The sequence below is a fragment of the Lepidochelys kempii genome, chromosome 13 (genome assembly GCF_965140265.1).
Source record: "Lepidochelys kempii isolate rLepKem1 chromosome 13, rLepKem1.hap2, whole genome shotgun sequence".
Taxonomy (NCBI): Eukaryota; Metazoa; Chordata; order Testudines; family Cheloniidae; genus Lepidochelys; species Lepidochelys kempii.
The window spans coordinates 6,401,216-6,426,291 of NC_133268.1; the positions used below are offsets into that span (position 1 = coordinate 6,401,216).

At 40.1% G+C, this 25,076-nt stretch overlaps 2 protein-coding genes across 7 annotated transcripts in view; one reads left to right on the forward strand and one right to left on the reverse strand.

Annotated features, from left to right (window-relative positions):
* The window catches only part of BIRC7 (baculoviral IAP repeat containing 7), a 28,775-nt gene extending 25,395 nt beyond the window's left edge, over nt 1-3,380 (reverse strand). The window contains exon 1 of one of the 4 annotated variants that reach the window (XM_073309153.1): nt 3,110-3,380. The gene's annotated coding sequence lies outside the window, so the exon portion shown is untranslated. The remainder of the gene's footprint in view (nt 1-3,109) is intronic. The other 3 variants (XM_073309156.1, XM_073309157.1, XM_073309158.1) reach the window with 3 other exon arrangements.
* Nucleotides 3,381-3,540: 160 nt separating this feature from the next.
* YTHDF1 (YTH N6-methyladenosine RNA binding protein F1) lies at nt 3,541-25,076 on the forward strand. 3 transcript variants are annotated; one of them, XM_073309095.1, is made up of 6 exons: nt 3,541-4,004; nt 4,359-4,383; nt 5,989-6,068; nt 13,140-14,666; nt 21,212-21,319; nt 23,610-25,076. In XM_073309095.1, exons 1-5 carry the CDS (start codon nt 3,978-3,980, stop codon nt 21,302-21,304), a joined length of 1,752 nt encoding a protein of 583 aa, XP_073165196.1. In that variant the 5' UTR covers nt 3,541-3,977; the 3' UTR covers nt 21,305-21,319; nt 23,610-25,076. The 3 variants fall into 3 exon arrangements, with proteins under 3 accessions (XP_073165196.1, XP_073165197.1, XP_073165198.1); XM_073309096.1 differs by lacking the exon at nt 21,212-21,319; XM_073309097.1 differs by lacking the exons at nt 3,541-4,004; nt 5,989-6,068 and having other exon boundaries at nt 4,361-4,383.

A 25,076-nucleotide genomic window follows, 5' to 3' on the forward strand; every position in this document is an offset into this window, starting at 1 on the left:
AGATAGAGGGCCAGCTGGGGGCTGGTGGCGACTCCCTAACTCTGAGCTGTATTCCCTGGTGCAAGTGTGTCGTGGAATCTTCCTTGGTCATACATCCTCCTTGCCCTGCCCCAGAATGCCCCCTTCTCACTCTACACTAGGTCCAGATCCTGCATGTGTATGTTGGGGAATCTACCAAAAGAAGGTATCTTCACGCTGAAAAGAGGCTATGATTAAAGCAAATCCCTGCATGTTGTATGATACCTTAATGAGAAGCCAGATTTCTGGGCATAAACAGCAGTGCATCTTAAAGCTTGTCCTGTCAACCTCATCTATTCCCATTCTCCAGCCAGATGACAAGTACATGTATAAAATATTAGGTGATATGCTACATGGCACGATGTTAGCTACTGGGTCATTCATGCTGCCTATCCTGCAGCTACATGTGCCTCATACAAGGTGAGAATGGTGAACTAATAATTTGCAAGCCCTTTGTGGTTATCTCTCAACATCACTGTTAGTTGGGTGCATGGAGGATGCCAGTTTTTGATACAGTTTTACAAGATTCTCCACCAATTAGAGGAGGAATCCTATATTTGGGCATTAGGTGGATTGTGTGACCTATAGGTATAATGCCTCTGTTTGAAGCTCCACATGATTTTAGATCATAGCTCTTCAGGGGAAGGACCGTCATTGTTCAGTGGTTAGCACAAGGGGGCCCCAACTCAGCTGAGTCCTCTGAGCACTACTGCAATACAAATAACACCATAATGATGACACAGGCAGATTTTTCAGTGTCCTTTTCCCCATCACACTTGTGTTGCCAGCAAAGAGCATGATTTGGCCCTCAGGATTAAGATAAAAGCAAATATAAATCCTTGCTATTATGGTATCAAATACATTACCTTAGATCTTTCACATTATAGAAACACAGCCGTTTAAAAGATTGTAAGCCCTCTGAGGCAGGGATTATTTTTCTGTTCTAGCACAATGGGTTTGTGGTCCATGACTAGCATTCCTAAGCACTATCACAATTCAAAGAAGAAATAATAATAATAAATAGCAATTCTAGCTATTAAACGTCCCGCCCATCTCTGAAATACTATATCATTATCTATGAAGAGAAGCAGCCAGATACAACTGCTAATGAATTCAGATGAATTCTGGAATTCAGCTGCCAGAACTAAACAGGCAACTGTTTTCATTAATTTGGACCTCTCATTAAAGAAATGCCAGGCCTCTCTCTAGAACTGCAGGGATTCAACTCTGACATCATTCCAACTTTGCACATAAATCCTAGCACATGCTTCTACTATATTAGTTCATTTCCTTACCTTTAATCAGCACAAAGATAAATTATTAGATAAGAATCCCTGAGAAGCTATAGGGTGAAATACTGGCCCCACGGAAACCAAAAGGAGTTTTCCTATTGATTTCAATGTGGTTAGGATGTCACCCATAGTTTTTTCCAAACTAGCAACTTAAATATTATTGTACAGGAAAATAAAATTAATTAATCAGATCTAAAAACAGGATCACAGTGCTGATGACTGCTAATACAAACATTTCTGTAAAGCAGTGGTAAGGACCGGATCTTTTAGCTCAGGGGTTCTCAGCCGTTTTCTTTCTGAGGCCTCTCCCAACATGATATACAAACTCCACGGCCCACCTGTGCCACAACTGTGTTTCCGCATATAAAAGCCAGGGCCTGCATTGGGGGTAGCAAAGAGGCTACACCAAAGAGCCCAGGGCTCCACACCACAAGGGGCATCATGAAGCTAAGTTCCTCAGGCTTCAGCATCAGCCACACCGAAATGGTGGGTCTCAGGGCCCCGGGATACAGTCCCACATGGCAGACCTTCGGCTTTCTGCTCTGGGCCCTACCAAGTCTAATGACAGCCATGCTTGGCAGCCCCCCTGAAACCTCCTCGTGGCCCCCCAGGGGTCCCCAGACTCCTGGTTGAGAACCACTGTTCTAGCCCACGATCTCTCTTGATAACCATATTCCATAGGAACTACGAAAATGTTAAACTCATACAAGTGGGGACAGAGCTCTCTCAGCTGTTTGCTAGGACTACAGAACATCTTTTTGGCAGAGGATGGAGGCAAGACTGACACAGACCTCATGTCCTTCAGAGAAAATTGTAAACTTCACTGTTAATAAAGCCTTCCCAAAGCAACAATAACCTCAAAAGAAAACACAAGAAAAAAAGACAAAAGGGGGACAGAGAAAAGAAGAGAAAGGAAGCTGCTGCTTATGGATTAAAAGGTCCCAATTTGAGGCTTGGCTGTGGTAGGTAAAATGTATGACAAAAAAAGACGTAAGAGAGACAAGGTAGGTGAGATTATATGTTGGACCAATTTCTGCTGGTGAAAGGTAAAAGCTTTTGAGCTTTGTAACTTCCACCAATAGAAGTTGGTCCAATAAAGGATATTATCTCACTCACCTGTGTTGTCTCTCACCTCCCGCAAGCAAAAAGGCTACACCACTGCAAGAAACAGACACGAACACAGCAAGCCAGCTGATCTGATCCCAAGCTCAGAGCCAGAGGTACAGACTGTGCTGGCTGCATTTGACTCCAAGCATGGGTGCTGCAGAGTAGAATCCCATGGACTGCAGAGGTGTGTGTGGGTGTGAGTGTGTGTGGGGGGGAAACAGTTTAAAACTGCCCATTTGCCCCCAAGCAGAACACTGCGGGTTGTACCTTGGGTTGCCAGTTTTGGTTGGACTTATTCCTGGAGTTTCATCACATGACATAATCTTTAATTAAAGATTAATCTTTAATTCCTGGAGAGGTTGGCAACCCTAAGTGGTACCCCACGTGACAGCCATGGCACAGAACCATGCAGGCTGCATTTGAACCCAGACCCTAGGTCCGCCGCGTAGAATGATGCAGGCTGCCTTTAAGCCTCAGCACAGGGACTGCGAGGGAGGACAAGCTGGGCTAGACGCGTCCCCAGGCGCACAGGCTGCACCCGACAGCCACCGAGGCTTAGAGTGGCCAGACAGCAAGTGTGAAAAATCGGGATGGGGTGGGGGGGGGGGGTGGGGAGTCATAGGTGCCTGTATGAGAAAAAGTCCCCCAAATCAGGACTGCCCCTATAAAATCGAGACATCTGGTCACCCTACCTAGGCTCCACGGAAGGGCATGTCCCCAGGCGCCCCGGGTAGGCCCCTGCGAGCTGCACCGAAAGGCCACGGCCCAGAACATGGGCTTCAGCTGATCTCCCGCGTGGGGGCCCCAGCCCAGGGTCTGGGGGCACTGTCTGACCCAGCCGGGGGGGGGGGGGGCCGCAGTGCAGAGCCAGGAGCCCTGCTCCCTGGCCATGCCCTGGGGTGGGGAGAGCCCATGTAAAGCTCCCGCAAAGCCGGAGGGGGGGGGACAGGCCCTGCTGCTCCCCACTCAGAGCAGCCCAAGCCGGGGGGGCGGGGCGCGAAGCAACCCGGCAGCAGAGCCGCACCGCGCATGCGCGGCAGGTGCTTGCCTTTCCCTTCGGCTCCTCCCTGCCCCCACCCTCACCCCGGCCGCCTCGTCGTGTCTTCCCGGCGTGCCCCGCGCGCGCTGTGGCGTTGACGTCACCGCCGCCCGGTCCCCGCCGCCATTGGAGTTGGAGGGTCTCTCGCTCCATCCCGGCTCGGGGCCAGCGCGGGGGGACAGGCCGCGGGGCGCGGAGCGAGGGCGGGCGGGGATGTGAGGAGAAGGGCCGGCAGGGCGAGCAGCGACCGGACCGACCCCCCCCCCCGTCCCTCCCTCTTCCCCGGGGGGGCCTAGCCTGAGGAGGGACCCCCCCCACATACACAGGCCGACCCGGCCCCTCCCCCGGGGCCCCGTCCGGAGCGCCCCTCGCAGGCCCAGCGGACAGGCGCTCCCCTCCCCCTCCCCCGCGCCCAGGAGGGGCCCCGCGTTCTCGCCGTGCGCCTCCCCGCTGCGCGGAGGGGCCCGGGCCCTGCCCCTCCCCCAGCTCCCTGCTGACCGCGGCGGCCCCGTACATGAAGGATGTCGGCCACCAGCGTTGACCCCCAGGTAAGTGTGGAAGCCCAGCTGGGCCCGGGGCCGAGCGCTTCTCCTTCCCTTCCGCCCCCGCCCCCCCCCCCCCTCCCCGCGCGTGCCTGCCCCGAGAGGTCCCTCTCGCCTTCCTTGGGCCCTAGGCACTCCCTTTAACTCTTCCCTCGCCCGATCAGGGGCCATTTCCAGTGATCCAGCCGTTAATAATAAATACAGCTGTCAGCCCTCCTTCTCTTCCCACACTCCCCCCCCCCCCGGCCTTGTTATTTCTCCCCCACAACCCTGTCTGCAGGGAGCCAAGAGCGTTTTCCAAAACTAACTTTCTCCTCTGTCTTTATTTTCCTCTTCGCAATCATGTGCATGGCATCGCAGCGACCGAAAGGACAAGATAATAAAGGTAAGGCGAATGCTGGGATTTTTCCACTTAAGTTGTTACTGCTGAAGGTAGATGAAGCAGTCAGGCAGTGATGGGTGAGCCAATAGGTATTAATCTAAACTCTATGGTGAAATACAGAGCAAAGTGGGGTTTTTTAAAAGGAACCTGGTTCCTAAGGGGTTTTTTGCATGCCACTGATGCCAGTGTTTGTAAGGTTGGACAGTACTAAGCATGCTTTCAGTGTTTAATTATAAAAACATTTTAAGAAAATGAAATTGTTACAGTTACAAATAGAGATACAAATACAGTTTAGGAGATTCATTTATTTAAGTGACAGATTGAAAAGTACCCAAACTTACTTTGTTTTTCTGCTATATAATTATTGTTCTGTTACTGGACTGGTATTGGCAAATAAGAGTTTATAGATTATGACAAGTGGTACATCGGTACAAGTTTTTTCATTAAATAATTTCAGTCTTAAGCAAAAAAAGTTCTCTCTGATAATGTGATATGCTTTTGTGTGGCCTCTAGCACATTGTCACAAATGAAACTTCAGAAGCAAGTTGTCTTTCAAGTAAATGGCCTGCTTTATAAACTATATTATGTATGTTACTATGACTGCTACGAAATACATAACTGTTTAAGAATAGAAAGGAAATGGATACTCCCGTCAATTTACGTAAGCACATCTTTTCGGTGTTAAGGTTCTTTGAATTTCACTTTATCAGTGTGTTTCAAATAGCTATAGTCCCAACAAGCTCATATTTTCCCCCCAGTTTATAAATATACCCTTCTTATTATGCATCCATTTTCTCTAAAAATTCTTCCTAACATTATTTTACACTTGCAGACCTCTTTGAAATCCCCACTTTAGTTTTATTTTTTAGCATCGTATTTCTTTTCCTGTAGCAAAATTTTTAGTTTAGCCTTCCTGTGAACCTCTTGAACTACTTTCCAAAGGCTTAATGCATACGATGTGACTTATGCTTCAAAACAAATGATGGAAATTAAGAGTGAAGTGACTTTAATAATTTATGTAGCATCTTCCAGCTGTGGATTTCAGTGTGATTTACAAATATTATTAATAATTGAGTCTCAAATATCTCCAATTTAGTGAAGTTTTATCTCCCTTTTACAGACAAGAAAACCAAGGCTTGAATTTAAAGCTTATAAATATTATTATTAGGATGTCAAACACTCAACAGCCAGTATTTTACTGTTCCACCTCTGATATGATTTAACATTACTTTTTAAAGAGGCTGCTCAGCTTTTACAAAAGATATTGCTATGACTTCCAGTTCTTCTCGCAAGTTCATGTCAAGAGATGTCTATTTGGTTTTAAGATATTTTATGGGGAAAGTATAAAAACATACCTTTACGAAAATTGCAGGTTCCTCTGACTCTCTAACTGTCATTCAAATCAGTTTTGTAAGCAATAGTGACATTTAGAGTGCATGTGGAGGTTCTCATTCTGGTGAAATCTGACTCCTTTGCTTTGCTTGGGTGGTTATCAATGCCACAAGAAGGAAGGGAGTTAACTTATTTTTGTGAAGTTACTCTAGAGTGAGTTTCTTTACTGTAACATTGTCAGGCAATGTTATAATATGTTGCAACTTTTTGTTTTAGTACAAAATGGTTCATTGCATCAGAAGGACACAGTTCATGACAACGATTTTGAACCTTACCTTTCTGGACAGTCAAATCAGGTTGGTGCATCTGTTAATTTTGGTGGCTTTTTTTTAGGGATGTTGGGGGTAGTGTTGGTTGTACAGTAAACACCAATATGACTTGTTTATGCTTTGGGGATCAGAGAAAGCTATAGTGCCTGAAGTGTTACTGAGTAATGAAATTATCATTTTAGCTCAGAATACTGGTGGTATTATTTATATCTAGTTTGGTCACGTGGAAATTAAGTTAGTTAGAAATCCTAGTTTCTGCTGGGCATTTACCAAATGACACAATTCCTGTAAAATCTGGCATAGCTGGCAGCCTACCAAGGGCCCTCGACTTTCAGTTCTTTAATAGACAAATCTCCCATTACTGTGTCATTGGGGTTCTGCTTCTGTAGGACTGGTGGATTGAATCCTTGTGCTCTAAGTGGAAATAAGTGATAAGTGACCACAGCATAATTTGAAACTCTTAAAGATGCTATGATGAGGACTGATAGACTTGCAGGCCAGAAGGCACCATCATGATCATCTAACCTGACTTCCTGCACATCACAGGCCACAGATCCTCACCCACCCATTCTTGCAGTAGGTCCATAATCTCTGGCTGAGTTACTGAAGTTCTCAAATCTTACCTCTTTGCAGAGGCATATTATCTAGAGATGATTAACAAAAGATGAGCTGCTTGAGGGCATCGTAAAAATAGTGTAGATTATACATTCATATGTGACTCAAGCCAAGAGTATAAATTAAATTTTGTTAAAAATCCTGAATAACTAAAATTTAGTGTGTTTTTAAATTCCCAACTTTTTTCCAGTGTAAATAAAGACTAACTTTTTACTCACATCAATAATTTAATGTACAAGCTTATTTTAAGAAATGTAAATCAAGCTCCAAAAAATGGTGCTTAAAAATTTAAATGCCCACAAATGTAATAAACTAGCTTTCTCCTATCTTCACTTCTGTGTCACAGGACTCCACGCAATTATGCACACTTTTCTTTGTAAAATAGGGGGTCAGATTTGGAATAGTAGTGGTTCTTCCATGTGAAAATTGAGCTACAATATCAGATTGTAGTACTTGTAATTTCAAGTGCCTGGGAACGCTAGCTAAAATATACTAGGCCTTTATTGGTAGGTATTGCTGTTGTATTGCACTCTAAGACAAAAATGAAGAAACCAGTCCAAATATACAGCCAGCCGGAACCAGAAGATCTGGCATAAGTGATAAACCAAGAAAAATATCTGCAGATATGTAATCTGTTTCCAATTAACACAAAGGGTTAGCAAAGAGAACTGAAGGAGGGACTCAAAAAGGTCAAGGATAAGTATGTTGAAATATATGTATCACTACTTCACTAAAAGACTGCCTTCAGGGTTTCTCTTACACTCTGTGGCATAAAGCCAAACAAAATAGACTGAATGCTTTGTTAAGATATCCGGTGAAATTCTTTATTCTGCTTGGATTCATGTGGAAACTTTCCACGCTGGGTGCTTAGATGGTGACAGTCCAAGGAATTTGGTTAGGATGGCTCAGAGAACATACATATTTCTGGAACAAAACACCTGTTGATTTCAGTCACTTATGGTCAAGGACCCTTCTAGCTAGAGCTATAAAAGATCTAAGCTGTCACGGAGTGTGTGGAGATGGTGCAGATTAGCTAAGAATGAGAGTTAAGTCTACAGAGTTTGAAGTGTTGGTGGTAAAAAAACCACTTCCATTTTTGTATTATTGGTGCTTACATTTTTGAAGACAGCAAGGATATTGTGGCGTAAAATAAGACATTGATGTCAGTGTCAGACAAAATAATGGGTCTCAGAAAATGTCTTCATATGCTGAGTATTATTCCTTTTGTCCAAGAGGTTTTGCAAATCCAGGCACAAGAAACACTACTGCAGAAAACACAAAACCAGAATTGAATGTTTTTATGTCTTTTAGTGAATGTTCTCAATAGTAAAAAGGCTTAGTGTATCTCTTAGTGTTAGAACTCTATGGATTAATTCTTTACATGGTGATTCAGGATGTTGATTTCACCATACTTAGGGATGTTGTGGGAGGGAGTCTCTGGAAGGATGAGTTGTACAGATCACTCCGTTCACTGAATCAGATTTGGTATTCAGCACTAGTCTTTTTAGTAAGAAATTTTTGCATAGGTTTCAGAATGAGTGTAGAAAGAGTGGTGTTATGGGTGAAGAACTAGAAAATAAGCTTCTAATGGAATCTTAGTAAAGACAACTACGTTATTCTGTCAAGCCATAGTTAGGATTCCAAACTTGGAATCTGTCAGTCTCCTTTCAAGAATCTTACGATGGTCTGATCATGAGTAAGAAAGGTGTAGCTGCTATTTGTTTCTTGCTTATTTGTGACAGTTCACTCTGTGTGCATCACATTTTTTTTAATTCTCATGATTTTCCTTAGAATAAATTAGAAAAAATGTTAACCATTATACTTGTCTTGCACTGAACCATTCTTAGTGTCTTATAGTAACTAAAGCCATCAGATTTCAAAAACTGAATGCATAGGAGCATCTGCCATTAAGATTGACATTTTTGTCCACCTAAGAAATACCTCCTTTTCTTCATACCTCTCTGTTTTAATGACTTCGAGCCATTTTAAAGGGGTAATGTCATCTTAAGTCACATTTATCCACTCCTTTTTACTTCAGGTTTCAGAGCGGTAGCCGTGTTAGTCTGTATCAGCAAAAAAAATGAGGTGTACTTGTGGCACCTTAGAGACTAACAAATTTATTTGGGCATAAACTTTTGTGGGCTAAAATCCACTTCATCAGATGCTTACTTTTGACAGTTTACTTGTAACATCTAAGCTTGCTATAACTGAAGTAGACCAGAAGGAAGGACATTTCTTTTCAGTTGTGCTTTGTGCATCTGATGTCACTCCATGTGTGGACATTACTCTTTCCAATGCATACTCAGTTTCCCCTTTTTATTTGGTTTTTGGAGCAATTCAAAAAAGAAAAAGAAAATTTTGCCTTTTTTGGTTATAAAACTGTAAAAACTGACAAGGGAACTCAGAGGAAGGTGTAGTACTTAAAACTGTTCAACTTCAACTATGTGGGGGGGTTAATTTTTTTTATGTTAACCTTAAATTTTAGTGTAAATGTAAAATACACATACTTGTAAAATCTCAGTCTATCAAAATAGAATTGACAAATGAGAAGCAATCCTTTCTTCTCTGATCTTGTGTAATAATTTTTTTTACTTTCCATTTACTAGCATATAATATTGTGCTCAGGGTAATTTGTAGTGAATGTGAAAGGCCATAGAAATACCTATCGTAAGAGTGTCTTCATTCTTTTTGGGGAGAGGAATCAATCTCAGTCCTTACTTTTGTGGCACTAAGTAATTTTCTTAGTGTTTTCAAGGCATACATTGAATTAACAGAAGCAAATACACTAGGTTACTTGTGAAAGCCAATTTTAACAAGTAATCATGCCCTTTGCTCTGTAGCATATGCAATCTGCTTCCTTATGAAATCAGCCAAGCTCATCCAAACCCCCCTCCCCACCCCCATCCCTACCCCCAAAAAATGCATGTTGTGAAATTCCTGAAATATCAGTTTCTTAACGTATTTGTATGGTTGCAGAAACAAACTTGGATTTGGTTTCCTTTTTGCGGGGTGATGTTCTTTCATTTTTTTTTTTTAAACAGATGTTTGTCTCAACTTGCTAAGGGTTAAAGGTTCAAGGAAATAATTTTTTTGCTAAAAGTTTAAAAAAAAAATTAGTGTTCTTAACCTTCATAAACTATGGCTCTGTTTGGCATCTGGGAATGCTAATTGCTGCACAACTTGGCTGAGCCCCTTGGCTAGAAATGCTAATACAGTATTTTACAGTCTAATGTTTCTCTTGTCTCCAGTATGTAAAGCATCAGGTACAGAAAAATGTACCTGATTTGGAGACCTTACGTTTTTGTATGCATTGTCTAGGGGGAGGAGAAAGGAGGGAGAAGATTCTCTTCTTTGAGTTTTAACCAATACCTTACCTTCTCATACTGTCTCTTCACCTTTCTCTGATCTGCCTTCTTTCTTGCCATCATTTTGCATTGGCAGTTTTTTGCTTGGCATATTGTTAAATAAGATGTGTGGCCTCCATTGCCCATTCATAGAATCATAGAATATCAGGGTTGGAAGGGACCTCAGGAGGTCATCTAGTCCAACCCCCTGCTCAAAGCAGGACCGATCCCCAATTAAATCATCCCAGCCAGGGCTTTGTCAAGCCTGACCTTAAAAACATTGTTTCTATTAAGTGCTGCTTCTACTTTTGTTTCTTAACTTTTAATTTGCTGCAGTTGAAGCCCCATCACTGACTTTCAGACCCAAGTGGCTAGGACATGCTATAGCCTGTTACCATGCCTAGACTTATTTGCAGGAGAGGTAGGTCCACGGCAGGCAACTTTTGGACAAGAGCCAAGATAAGACTTTCATCATATTGAATAGTGTTAATTTTAAGCTTTGTTTCTATGTAATTTTTACTAGTGACTTAATCTTAATTTTTAATCTTTATTTGTACTTCTGCATTATTATGTGATGAGAAGTGAAGGGAGTGGAAGAAACCAAGAGTCAATTGAACACTTGGTAAGAGAATAGAGGGGAAAACTAGAATGCCTGATTCTAAAAAGCAGCTAAGAGGTGGGGGGAAGGGGACACACATGATGAGCTTGTCCCTGGAGCAGCTTTAAGGCAAAATCTCCATGCTGCTACAAGCCAGTTGATTTTTTTTTCGTAGGGTTCTAAAAGATGGTCATACAGATTTGGGAAAAGCTGGCGGGAAGAGCTCCAAGCTTCTGTAACTGGACTGCTGCATGGGGCAATGAGACCTTGGTGGAAAAGAGTAACCAGCGGCTGTCTTGAACAAAACCTGAGTGATTTACACGCATATGTCAGATGTAGAATTTGTGTCTGTATGTTTATATCCCTGGCACACCAATAAACTCTGTAAACTGAAATGCCTCAACACCAGAACTTATTTAAGCAAACCCCCAATCTTATCCGACTCAGTGTTGCTTATGACCTCCATGTGCTCTCTGACCTAAGTTTTCAGAGGTAGAAGTCCAGTGGACTAATCATTACATCTGTTAACACTTCACTTATGTTTTACTTCTTGTTTACAAATACAGAAAAATTACACTCCCAAACTTCTTGTCTGTTAGGAATTAGGAAGCCATGGTAGCAACTCCATGGTAAAGATTGTAACCAGCTTTTTATTATATTCTTCACCTTAACAAAATAAAATCACTGTACTTAAAATTTCTTCTGTATAGACTTCTGCCAGAAGATCTTTCTATAATATTTGGCAATCAGGAAAAGGAATTAGTGAGGTGACTCTGAAAAATCGGAGGTATTAATCTACTGTACCAGTTTCCTAACATCTCTAATGTTCTCTATACCTGCTTGGTCTACAATCTCCATGTTAACTAATCAGCCTGCTGTGAGGATTGTGGAAACTATATGCTGAGTTGTCACTTAAATTGTATTCTAACTAAACGTTCTGCAGCTGTGCTTGGAGCAGACACCTATGCCCCCGTGGAGCCTCATTGGCTCTAGTCTCTGTAGTTAGTTGTGCAGCACAACAAGGGTGGATGGAAAAATCTTATTACTTGATGCTTTTACAGATATAAATAGTTGATTTTCAATATTATAAATAACCACTCTGACTCAGGACTTTCTCTTTCCAGTTCCCATATAGGGGTCAAGAAGGGATTTTCCAGAACTATTTTTTTCCCCAGTACACACCTATTTTTTTAAATCTACTCTCATTTTGTAACTTCCTCAGGAGTTACATATATCCTATGCATTTTTTAAATGCTCATGCCAATATATTCAGTGTCATTTACAGTCAAGCTTGAATATTGTCATATTTTGAAGTCAAGCATTTGTCTTTACACTCCAAATTTCAGTTACTTTAATATCCTCTACATACAGCCCCAAATACTCATCACTCACTATTTAAAATTATAATACAAACCACAGTCAAATTGTGTCAAGCCAAACAATTTATTCTCCCCCTCTGTGGGTCTGGCATTCAGCCAGTAACACTGCCGTTGTGACTCCAATGCAGTCACAAATGCTAGTCACATCTTCCTTTTTCCAAAACAAATTTGGAGCTTTAGATACTGCACATAATTGCAAAAGGTGAAATACGTTTTTAATTTGTCACTAACATAGTAATGAATCTACATCATGCATATAGTGCACAGTATAAGGACAGTGTTCTATTTTCTAGCACTTCCCTCCATAAACTTAATATTTCTTAAGTTGTACATTAAAAAAATATTCTGAAAAGAATGAAGGCTGCACATCATGCAACATATGCAGAGCAATTTTTCACATTCTATAAAATATTTTATGCTGTTTTCATTTGGTAGTATGTAATACATTTTTGTGTAACTTCATAGACTTAAAGGCTATGTAATGTAAGAACTATATAAAACAAATCACATACATTATTTCTTGGATGTGTTATGCAGCAAAACCTGCTCATCTGTTCATCTTTCTTTTGATTTTGGAGTTAAAATCACTGACTGTATTTTTCAGAATGTTATGTTAGTACAAACTATTGTGTAAATCTTAATATTGAAATAGAATTATCTTCAATCTTGTACAATTTCTAGATCCTATTAATTTCTGAGACTTGGCCTTGCTGCATTTTTTAAATTATTTTTCTATGATCGTTGCATACTGTTGATTAAACACTATGTTAAACATTTAGTACAATATGAAAGTATTTGGTAGTATACTCAGAACAAATATATTTCTCAATTACAAGTCACGAATTTTCATGACTAAAATGAATTATCTGCAGTGTAGTAAAAGTGAGTTTGAGGTAATGGGGTCAACTAGCATTCATCTGAGAGTGGTGGTCACTGTTTAAAACTCTACAGGAAGTGGAGGAGAATGTATCTCTGGTATAGGAATATACAAGATGCAATGACATTAATTTAGACTAAACAGTCCATGGAATAATAAGTTGTGTAACTTGGAGTTTGAAACAATAGTTACTACTTATCATCTTTTCTATTTAGTAGTATGCAAATGTTGTCATTTATGGAAAAAGTGCATACCTCTGAAATTACTTTTTCTTTTCTTTAACAGAATAATAGCTATCCATCAATGACTGATCCCTATTTGTCCAGTTATTATCCACCATCTATTGGGTTTCCCTATTCTCTCAGTGAAGCACCGTGGTCTACTGGAGGAGATCCTCCTATCCCATACCTCACCACCTATGGACAGCTCAGTAATGGAGACCATCATTTTATGCATGATGCTGTTTTTGGACAGCCTGGGGGTCTGGGAAACAACATCTACCAACACAGATTTAATTTTTTCCCTGAAAATCCTGCTTTCTCAGCTTGGGGAACAAGTGGGTCCCAAGGACAGCAGACTCAAAGTTCAGCTTATGGGAGCAGTTACAGCTACCCACCTAGCTCACTGGGTGGTACTATTGTGGATGGACAAACAGGATTTCATAATGATACTTTGAATAAAGCACCTGGAATGAATAGTATTGAACAAGGAATGGTTGGACTTAAGATTGGTGGAGATGTAACAACTTCTGCTGTGAAAACAGTAGGTTCTGTTGTTAACAGCGCCGGAATGACGGGTGCTCTCTCTGGTAATGGTGGATCCAGTGTAAACTTGCCAGTATCTAAACCAACCTCTTGGGCTGCTATTGCCAGCAAGCCTGCAAAACCACAGCCGAAAATGAAAACAAAAAGTGGGCCTGTAATTGGAGGAGCTTTGCCTCCACCACCTATAAAACATAATATGGACATAGGTACTTGGGATAATAAGGGTCCTGTGGCAAAAGTTCCTGCTCCCCAGCAAATCCCATCTCCTCAGTCTGTCCCACAGCCACAGCAACAAATGGTTCAGCCTATTCCAGCTCAACCTCCTCCATTGACCCAGCCGCAGTATCAAAGTCCTCAGCAGCCACCCCAAAACCGCTGGGTGGCTCCCCGCAACAGAAATGCAGCTTTTGGCCAAAGTGGAGGAACTGGTAATGATAGCAACTCAACTGGCAGTACCCAGCCTAACTCTGTCCCAAGTGGTGAATCCCATCCCGTTCTTGAAAAACTGAAAGCTGCTCATAGCTATAACCCGAAAGATTTTGAATGGAATCTTAAAAATGGACGTGTGTTCATAATAAAGAGCTATTCTGAGGATGATATTCATCGTTCCATTAAATATTCTATTTGGTGTAGCACAGAACATGGCAACAAACGCTTGGACAGCGCTTTCCGATCCATGAATAGTAAGGGCCCAGTCTACTTACTATTCAGTGTTAATGGTAGTGGACATTTCTGTGGAGTAGCAGAAATGAAATCACCTGTGGACTATGGCACTAGTGCTGGCGTCTGGTCTCAGGACAAATGGAAGGGGAAATTTGATGTCAAATGGATCTTTGTGAAGGATGTGCCCAACAACCAGCTCCGACACATCAGGCTGGAGAACAATGACAACAAACCAGTTACAAACTCCCGTGACACACAGGAGGTGCCCTTAGAAAAAGCAAAACAAGTGCTTAAAATTATTGCTACTTACAAGCACACAACCTCCATCTTTGATGACTTTTCCCATTATGAAAAGCGCCAAGAAGAGGAGGAGGTGGTGCGGAAGGTAAACTTGCTTTTTTAGAAAAAAAAAATTAAAAAGACATACTTGGAAAAATGTGAATGCTGCCGTGGGGGAGTGTGGCGGGGGGAGGCTAAGTAGAGATTATAAAATATTTGTAATGTGTTCAAACATGGTTGTCCTAAGTGTGTTTTAATACTAAAACAAAACCCTGTGCTTCAGTTTTCTTTGTGGTTTTCATAGTCTGAGGTAAAGTTGGTTTGTTTTTAAGCCAAAAGTTAAATATACAAGTGAAGTATGTTATGCCCAATTCTACTAGAGGTTGAAATTTTATTTTGGGATTGTTAATGGGCTACAGAGCCTATGAAAAAGTTGGCCCAGGTCAGGGGATGCCATGTAATAGGTCATTGGCTTCTGTGAATCAGTAAGTATCAATCCAGTTCTAGTCAAATATTCTGTCAAAACTGGCACCTTTGGTTGTATCTTTAGCAGTGAGGCCAAGGTTTGAATAGTCACTGAACTATTCTCATCCAATTAGCTGGCTTCTCCAGAACAAGAGTTGAGGAAAATTACAGTGTGAGGAGGCTTGTATTGCTGCCGCTGTTTGTTACATCTATTCTGTGGATAAATGAAGGATTTTGAGTCCTCAGGACTGTCTTAACACCTTCTAACACTAAAAATCACTGGAATTTTTAGAGTAGGGTGTGGGAGATGGGGAACCTCCAGACAAAGAGTTCCACAGAAACTAGTCTATTTTTATATGAAAGCGTGATTATGAAAAGCTACCCTTGCACTTGGCATAGGACTTGAGGCAGCTCACCCAGGCCAAGAATGGGACCCAAATATCTAACATCAGTGACTCTCTGTATACACTGTGTGCTGACTAAATAGGAGCTGTTAGAATGTAGTGGCTAGCTGACACTTACAATGGTTTGATACTGATGTTAGTGTTTCAGTGTATAGTTTTTTCTACAGTTCCTCGGAAGTCTGCCAATTCAGCTTAGTGCATTTACATGCGCTTCAAAACATTTTTTAAGCACAGACTTAGATGCGGTGTCCTGAAGTAAAATGGAAGTTGCAGTTATATGGGGCTTTCCCTTTATCACCCTTCAAATTGCTCTAAACCAGTGGTGGGCATCCTGCGTCCCATCAGGGTAATGTGCTGCCGGACCGCAAAACAGTTTGTTTACGTTGCCTGTCCTCAGGCACTGCTGCCCGCAGCTCCCAGTGGCCACGGTTCGCCATTCCTGGACAATGGGAGCTGCAGGAAGCACCATGCTTTATACTGTTTGGTTAGGACCTCCCCTTACAAATTCAGGGAAATTCAGATTTAAGGCTTTCATTCAATTTTTAGTACCCTTTTTTCAGTCTAGCCATCTTACAATATATACACGTGCAAATTTCATGCCAATAGTAATTAGGCTTGATGGAGAAGACCTTCAGTTCTCTGAATTTGCTTTTTATGTCCTCTGTGGGATTTTTAGAGCAAAAGTTTTATCCACATCCCTGCAAACTTTCTGCCTGCTGAGAATTGTTTCTTCTCACTTTTCCCCAACCACAGCCTTGCAAAGGAGCAGTTTGAAACAGTGGGACAGAACACTGGGCTAGGAGTTGGGAGGTCTGCATTGTGTTCCTTTACCACAGATGAGATGTGAGATGGCTAAGGCAAATCACTTAGCCTCTCCATGATAATGCTAAGATTTAACAACAACAAAAACTGACCACCTCTACCTGGAGTGCCTGTTGTGTCAATCACTGAAAGTGATTTCAGGCCTCTTCTTCTCAGTTCAAGAGAAAACATTTAATCCTGTGTTGATCCTTGCTAGCTTTATGAATGGGATCATATGCTATCACCTGAATTTAGCTCTCTTTTATAGTAGCTCAGTATACTGGCACCAGACCATTGGGCTGACCCCACCTCTGTATTACTTTAGTGTGGACTTTCATTTTCTGCTTCTATTTAAAATTAAATACATAAATAAAATGTGCCTGTCCGGGGTACTACTTTCTAACAGGATCAATTTCTCAACAATTAATGCATGTTTTCTGCTTCACTTAATATTGAGGGAACATTGGGATTCAGTTTAATTATGATTATATTTTCTGAAGGTATCATTTCGTATATCTGAATAGTTTTCAAAACTGAGCTGTGTATAAACAATAGGAATAGGCTGAGAAAGATGATGGATAATAGAATGAAAATAAATAATATTCAGACTGGCAGTCAATGTAAATTATATTCTGAGAGGAAAGCATCTATTTTTAACTTAGGTGTAAACAAATTTTGGCAGTGCAGTAGCTTGCTGTAAGAGTTTCCTTCTAAGGCATATGAAGAGTCAAATTTTTTTCTTATAGTTGAAAAGCACCTGTTATTGAAATTTAACATACTTGATAACTCTGTCTTAAACAGATCTTCCATTAAAAAGTAAATATTATATACAGGAATCTTTTGCCAGTTAAAGTTAATACATATGTGTATGTAAGACTTAACTGTAAAGAGTTTTCAGATTGCTGTATCCTTCTATTCATCTTATTTGGTTTAGCGGTCAAATAATTTGTTTAGAAATGTGTTATAATTACATAAAGATGGCTTTTTAAAATCTTATACTATTCAAAGATGTATTTTTCCCATTTTGTTGAGAAAATCAATTTTATGTAATAAAGACACTGATACCTTAAGAAATATTAAGAATCCCTTTTAGACAGTTTTGCCTACGAATATGAGCAGTGCTGCTTTTAAGAGTTTAATCACAGAGGGCATGTGCAGAACATGTTCCTTAGGAGTTAATCACTCCCTTGCCACTTATTCTCCAACTAAAGTCAATCGAATGTTGTCATACTATATCTTACTTTTGTGGAAACTATAACATGTCAGATGAGGATTATGACCTCAGATGAGGACTGTGTAGCTCCGTAGCATAATCTAGTTGGGTAACATTTATCGAAGTGCAGAAGATTCATCCAGGGTCCTCTGCATCACTTAAGATCTGCATTGCCCTCTGTGGATGAAGGAAAGATGTAATCACACTTATAGCCCTGTATGCTGCTAAGGCAAGATGAGAGGGAATAATAGAATTGTACTAGTGCAGCTCCAGTAGCCTAAAACACTCCATACAGTAGAGGGGTGTTGGCTGCTATTCCACCCTGTATAACAGAATAGCCAGGGAAGGTTGGACATGGATTCTCTCCTGCTTGCCACCTCTGCATTTTCTGTTGAAAGCTAGTTTACTCTGTTTTTTGTGCCAAGAGAGGGTGCTAATTTCACCCCATATGATGCAAGATTGTGCACTTAAAAATTAAAAAGATTAAAACTTCATAACATGTGGGCAAATTTCTCTAAATAGAAGATTTGGTAAACTTACCAGGAGGCATTAATAGTTCATGAATCATCCCCAGTAAATAAGATTACTTTAAACTACAAAATCTTCCTTTGAAATAAAAAAGCTTGATGTGACATTAGCAAACAAAACAAACTTGTTGTGTATTATGGGTTTTTTTTGGATGTATTTTGTTTGGAACAAATTTGGGGCAGAGGTTGGAGGGGCATTTATGTTCTAGGAGGTCAAAATTTTGATCTCCCTTTACAGATATCATCTTACATTGATGATCCTAGCTGGCTTGGCAGTCTAGTAACTATATAGTATGCCAGTATCTTGTGGATCTGAGTTCAGGGGCTCTCATACTTCAGAAGGAGAAGGTCTGAAGTGTGCAGCAGAGGATGTGCATTACACTCCCAAGAAGGCACGGTTATTGTGTGTCTTAGTTTCCCAGGTGCCCACTTTGGCCTTATCTAGGCTAGGATTTAGTAGATGTTACCTGGCATGTGATAACAGCCTAGTGTAGACCGGTTAGTGTGACTTTAACATATGTTTAACTGGTAACAAGTGAAAGGCACACTGAGTTGTCTACAATAGGGTGTTAACATGTGCCAGTTAACGTCTTCCAAATCCTGGTCTGGACTTGTTGGATTTACTGAAGGAGCAACAATGACAGGCTCTGGGGGAGCTGCATGTCCCATTTCTTGTTGGAAGGCTCACTGGTATGGAGATTTTCAGGATGGAGGGTGCATAGCCTTGGAGTGCATCCTGCTCTCCCCCATCCCCAAATGCAGATCATTACAGTTGCATTCTTAAGACCAGTGTTTATAACATTACATTTCTTGATTTTAATTATGCTGTTGTAGAGGCTTTTTGTTTTGTTTTTAGTGGTAAGGAGGAGGAATGCCAATTAAGATTTAATGGGCTCTCTTTTATTGTCTGTTGGTTCCAACTCTGTCCTTTTTCTGTCCTTTCATCTCAACTTCATTCCACTCCTGCCCCCACTCCCTTCACTTGTGTTTTCATTCAGCCTGTCCCCACCTAACTAAGCTTATCCCAAAAACAAAAAATAGTGAAACTAACATGCTGTTTGCTGCCATCTTATTTCTTCACTCTGCTTGTGAGTTATACCCCTTCCCCCACCTTGTGTCTGCATTGTCTATTTAGACAAGGTTCTCAACCTTTTTCTTTCTGGGGCCCGCCAGCATGCTATAAAAACTCCAGGGCTGGTGTTGCGGGGAGCAAGGAGAGCAATTGCCTGGGGCTCCATGCCACAGAGGAGACACCGTGAAGCTAAGTTGCTCAGGCTTTGGCTTCAGCCCCTCATGGTAGACTCAAGGGCCTGGCTGCAGTCCAATGTGGCAGGGCTTCAGCTTTCTGCCCTGGGCCCTAGTGAGTCTAATGCCAGCTGTGCTTGGCTGACCCCCTGAAATCTGTTTGCAGCCCCCCAGCAGGCCCAGGACCCCTGGTTGAGAACCACTGATTTAGATTATAAAGTCTTCAGTGCAGAAAGTGTCTGCTGCTCTATTTGGCCAGTCCTGAGCACAATGGGGCCTATTCTTGGTTGGTCCTGATTATTAATAATGATTAATAATCCCACTGATCCTGGCTTGGTAGAAGGGTTGACAGTTCTGCCTGGGAAAAATAAGTGCAAAACTATATCTAGTTCTTGTATGGAATTGGAGGCCTTTTCTTCATCCCTTTCTGCAATTTTCACTGTGTCTAGCTGGGAAGATAGTTGTCCTTTTACCCCCAAATTATGCAGCTGAGGAACTTTTCTCTCTCTCAGCTTCTCTGCTTTCATTAATAAGTCACCTTCACATTTTTCACATTTTCAGTCAGGCAAAAGAACAATAGACTTGTGAGAACTTGTAACTAGCAGCATGGTTCACTGAGAGATGTGTTGCATAAGATGTGACACATCAGTGTGCCTCAACCTGGCCTACAGTCCCGCTTCCTAAAAGAAGGCTCCGGATTAGTTCAGGGGACAGGAAAGGAGCAGTGGGGGCAGGGAAATATACACAACAGATTGGCCCTGTTTCACATCACCTTTTGACTACTGGCAAAACCTAAAATGGCTCTTTGAAAACCATCTGTCATCCTTCTCTGCTTTGAAGTATAGGGCTGGAAGCTCAAGGAGTAGCCCATTGTCTGCTCCTGTGGTACTTGACATCAAGAACGTAGGCAGCCTCATCCTGCTAAACCACCAATGGATGCCTTAAGGAGCTTGTAGCTTTTTGAAGGAAACAGGGATGTGGGAGTGGGATGCACTGATTTTAAAATAACCAATTTTAGTTATTCAAATCAACAAACAGAAAGCTTTGATTTAAATAGACTACCCCCTGATGTTTTAATTCTGTTGTGCATTTGTACTCTTTAAGTTATTCTCATTAGTTGGTAATCATTAAAACATGTAGATTTGCAATTAAATATGTCCTTTACACTATATTTGGTACTACTTTCTGTTAAGGAGGAGAATACACTTCTATACATTTATGTAAACAGTTATGTAGTTTAGCATATGTTTGTTCAGATTCCTAACTTTTACATTTGTTAGAAAATGGTGAATGACACCATTTCTTATTTAATAGATAATTAGTATTTTACTCATTATTTATGTCAAGATACATTTGGGTGGGAAATGTATTTGTGCATTTTTAATTCCAAATTGTTTTTATTAAACTACCTTAAATGTGATGGAAATCTAAGAAAAAAGTTTATCAGCGTGTTTTGCATTTAAAACAAATGTAGTACACAAAGGAAGGAATATCTGCAGTTTCTGGTCACCATGTCAGTCAAGATTTTAGAACTAATAGATCTCATCCTCTTGCATCTCTGCTTTTTCAGCTCCCAGTCAGTTTCTCAACTTTGAATGAGCTAGTCATTGAATTGATCTAGTTTAAAAACAAATGAAGAAAATACTTTCTCTGCACCTCCAGATGAGACTGCCATTGTCAAAAGCTGGTTTAGCACTTCAAGAAACTCTGGTTCCAGGTGCTCAGCTTGTGGCTTCCAGTTCAATGGTTTGACTTTATTTAAAAACTTTGGCATTAGTAAACACGTACTACTTGAATGTTTTTTGTAATTGAAATTATTTTAATAAACTACAGTAAATGTAGGCCTTTAATATAGGGTCTCGTAATTTAAACTTTAAATACGTTTATTTAAAAAAAGAATACTTTAACTATCCAGTTTTATTTTTATTCACCTTGTATGGGAAGCCAGCAGGTGACCAAAACAAGAAACCTAATTTATTTTGTTCCCTTTTCTTAGATTGGAGACATGGTAGTAAATATCAGAACAGTGGAGTGGAGAAGGGCATCTGCCATCAAAAGATTGGAACTTAAAACCACTCTCTTGACTTAAGCAGTTCAAATATAGGTTGGAAAACTTAATAACAATATATAGTTATGCCAATAATGCTAGCCCCAGGTCTGAGCCCCTTGATTAAGAACATATCACTTTGGTTACTACTCTTATAATTAAGAAACAAACATCACTTCATTGGCAATTGATAATTCAGCCAACCAATGAGAACCTTCCCTCTACACTGTTCTAGTCTTAAAAAAAAAAAAAAAAAAAATTACACACACTTTACAAATCCTGCAGACTACTTGAATTTTCATTTAATTTAGTCCTGATCAGTTTGTTGTATTTGTATTTTCCGCAAAAAATAATCATCATAAATGTTCAGATCTTGTTCAGAAGCACGTTGTAGCCTGAAAACTAAAACATGTGTTAACCCAGTTACAAATGCAGTTTGGTTTCTTTCTCTCTAGTTGTCACAAGTTTAAAATTAGAATAGTTCAAAATGGTAGGAAGCTCTGTGTAGATAGCCCTTTACCACCCTGTTTGGAGAAGATGTGGATGGGATCTATGTGAAAAGGCTTTAAATTGAAAAGTGTGATTTGAGGTAATTAGTCTGAGTAATTTATGCTAAGGTTACTTGCATTCATTTTAAGCTTATTTTGAAATGGAAGGATCTAATTTTTAAAAAGTAAAAATAAAAAAAAACAGTCTCTGCACCCTGCTTGGGAACTCCATCTTTCATGTCTGTTTGTAGCTAACATAAATGCTGATCATAGATGCTGCTAAACTCAATTAGTGTATCCAATAGGACTTTTTAACTTCTAGGCCACTGGTTGGACATGGTGGTTGGGCTACTGAAACAGTGCCATATCAATAGTCACTCAAATAAAATGTAAAGTCTTATTAAACTATGGTTCTTAATGCCTTGTATTTTACATTATGCAAATTATTTGCTTTAAGGAATATTAATGGGTTCGGGGGGGAAAGTTATGAAGATGTGCTCCTAATATTAATAGCTCTTAACATTTTAAACCTGCCTTGTATCTTAGATGAAAACAAAGTAGAAAATGACACCAGTCCACGAAAAAAAGGTTAAAATATGTCACTACAATTTTTCTGAGTTTTTAAAAACAGGGAAAATATAACAATCCCAACTAACTCGGAAACTAAAGGAAAAAGTCATAAACTAGCAATGTTTAGCCGTTAAGACTCCTAGCTTCTTGGGAAGGTAAAATGGTATTTTTGGCTTCCCATAGTAGGTATCCACTGCTCTGCTCTCTGGAGCTCTGTATTTGCACCCCCATAAGCTTTTGCTGGGATATTCTTGTCAATTTCTCTGTTCCAGAGGCAGTTACTGAACAGTCCCTCTCTTTTTCTTGCTTACCAATTTCCCCTGTTTTTGCCTGAACTGCCCTGCATGATCCCTTGTTCACTACCTCGACTGAAGAGTGGAGAGCACAGCTGCTTCTCTTGCTCACTGGGAGACATTCTTGCAGACTTGTTGAGACTCTTTCTCTCCACACTTACTGCATTTGGGGCACAAATTAAGTAGACTGCCCTTTCCAAAGTTGAGCCCTGTCTGGGGTTTTCCTTTAACATCCCTTGCTCTTTCCCATTGGTGGAGGTTATCTGAAGCTCAGTGAGACTTCAGTGAGTCCCTGGCTTCTACTTCATTCAGCATCATAGCGTCTTACAAGTCTTGCTTGCTTCATTCAGCAACACTTTCTCTATCAGACTCTTGAAGTCTCCCAGAATGTCTTCCAAGAAGAGTAATAAGGTAGCAGAGGAAGAAAAGGTTTGGGGCAAGTTTCAAAAGTGACATGCACTTAAGAGCGGAAGTTCTGTCACCTTTCAGTGAGACCTAAGGTCCTAACAGAAGGGCACTTCTGAAAATTTTTCACTTGTTCTGTGGATCCCTTCAGTCTGTTCCTACCTTTGTACCAATCCAGCTGCTGTTGCTAGAGATCAAAATATTCAAGATCTGTCTTCAGTTATTAATTTTAGTTTTCCAAACTTACATTCTCTGCTGTAGCCCTCACCTGTTACCATTTTGGGGCCTGAGTGACTGGTCTAGCTGCATGTACACTTGCTCTGCACTCATTCAGCAACTCCATTTAAAATTTCATGTGTTCATTTGATTCCTGTATTCTTGTATGTGTCAAATATATACTATATATGATAAATAATTGCTGTTGTAATTTTAAAATTACATGTAAGACATAATTGTGGGCTGCACGAGTAATTGCATTTATCAAAAAACCTCCCACCTTTCTTAGCTGTTGTCACTAAAAGTTTGTTCATGTTGTTAAATATCTGGGTTTTTTTCCTGACTCTTTTAAAACTTTGTTTTTTCTTTTTACAGGAACGGCAGAATCGAAACAAACAATAAGAATAAATGTACACAATTTGCTATATATAATAGAACTGATATTAAATTCGACTATGAAAAACAAATCTTAAAATGTATTCTGGTGCTATATCCTGGCATCAGGACAAACTAAAGCTTTCAGCTCCAATATATCTTCTTGTGCAGGGGGAATTAAGTTGTTGCCTCTTTAAGTACATTGTAGTTTGTTTTTTGCCCAGGTGGATCTGCATTAATTTGTATCTTTTCTATGTAAAATGCTATAGAATCCATTAATAAAGGTGTATCTGTTTTTATTTTTTAAGGTAGTAAACAATTATACTGACCTAATATGGAACTATAAATGAGCATTCTAAAAATGTCAGTGTTTCCCAAAGACTCTATTTTGGCACAAATTATGTTCCTGTTCTGATTGATATTCATCATAATTTTGTATATGGCAGAATTTCTCTCCTCTTCACCCCAAACCCTGTTTGTTCATGGCAATCATAAGAAACCATTGAGTTTTGTCACTTTAAGAATGTTGTTTAAGAGAAATACTGCATTCAGAATATTGAAGTAAAAAATTCAAGTTAAGATCACTTTTTAATTGTAAAATTATACTTTTAAAAATGCTAACATGCCACTTTGATTTTTTCTATCTCAAAGAAAAACAAATTCTGTCAGTGAAATTTTCACTCTGAAAATATTTCCCTTTCACATTCTGTTAACCAGTGCTTCAGTGTGTATTTGTTATACCCATATCCTGCAGAGAGTTAGTGAGATGCTTTCTCTCAGCCATAATTCTGCTTTATTGTTTTTGTAGCTTAATAAATAATAATGTAAATGCTATCAACATTGCAGGGTTTTTGGACAATGTGTTGAAACCTGTTTCAGCTTTCAGGTGTTATTAGTTAATTGCAGATCATTTTTAATCTTTCCCTTTCTTTTCCCCCCCAGATCCCAATGCCATTTAAAGTTTTTATACCAATAATGCTGAGCTTTAATGTAGAAACTAATAGTATGGACAATATGATGGATTATGCCTCAGATGTTTAAAATTGACTGTGTATGTCTAATTTTTTTTCTGTTGGATGAGTAAAAAAAATGTTTTAAGAAACTGAATTTGCTGTCATGTTTTTGTGGAATAAGGGAACCGTTGAAGAACTCGTCACCAACTGGAGTTTCAATTAAGCATGAAAATTGTGCTCATGCCTGTTGCTCTAGCACACTGAATCTGCACGTGTTTATTGTAGAGGATCTTTTACTATATTAGAAAGCAAATATCGTCTTCTGAAAACTATTTACTCCAAAAGGACCTCTGATTTAAATAAAGTTTAAGCTGTATCATTTAGACTTGTATTTAGAACGTATAACTTTGTCTCTGGACTGTCACTGCCTGTAAGGACTCATGGACAGCATCAGATTAACTTTTTTCCTCTAGGAGAATACAAGCCTTAATAAACAATACATATTTAGCAAGTA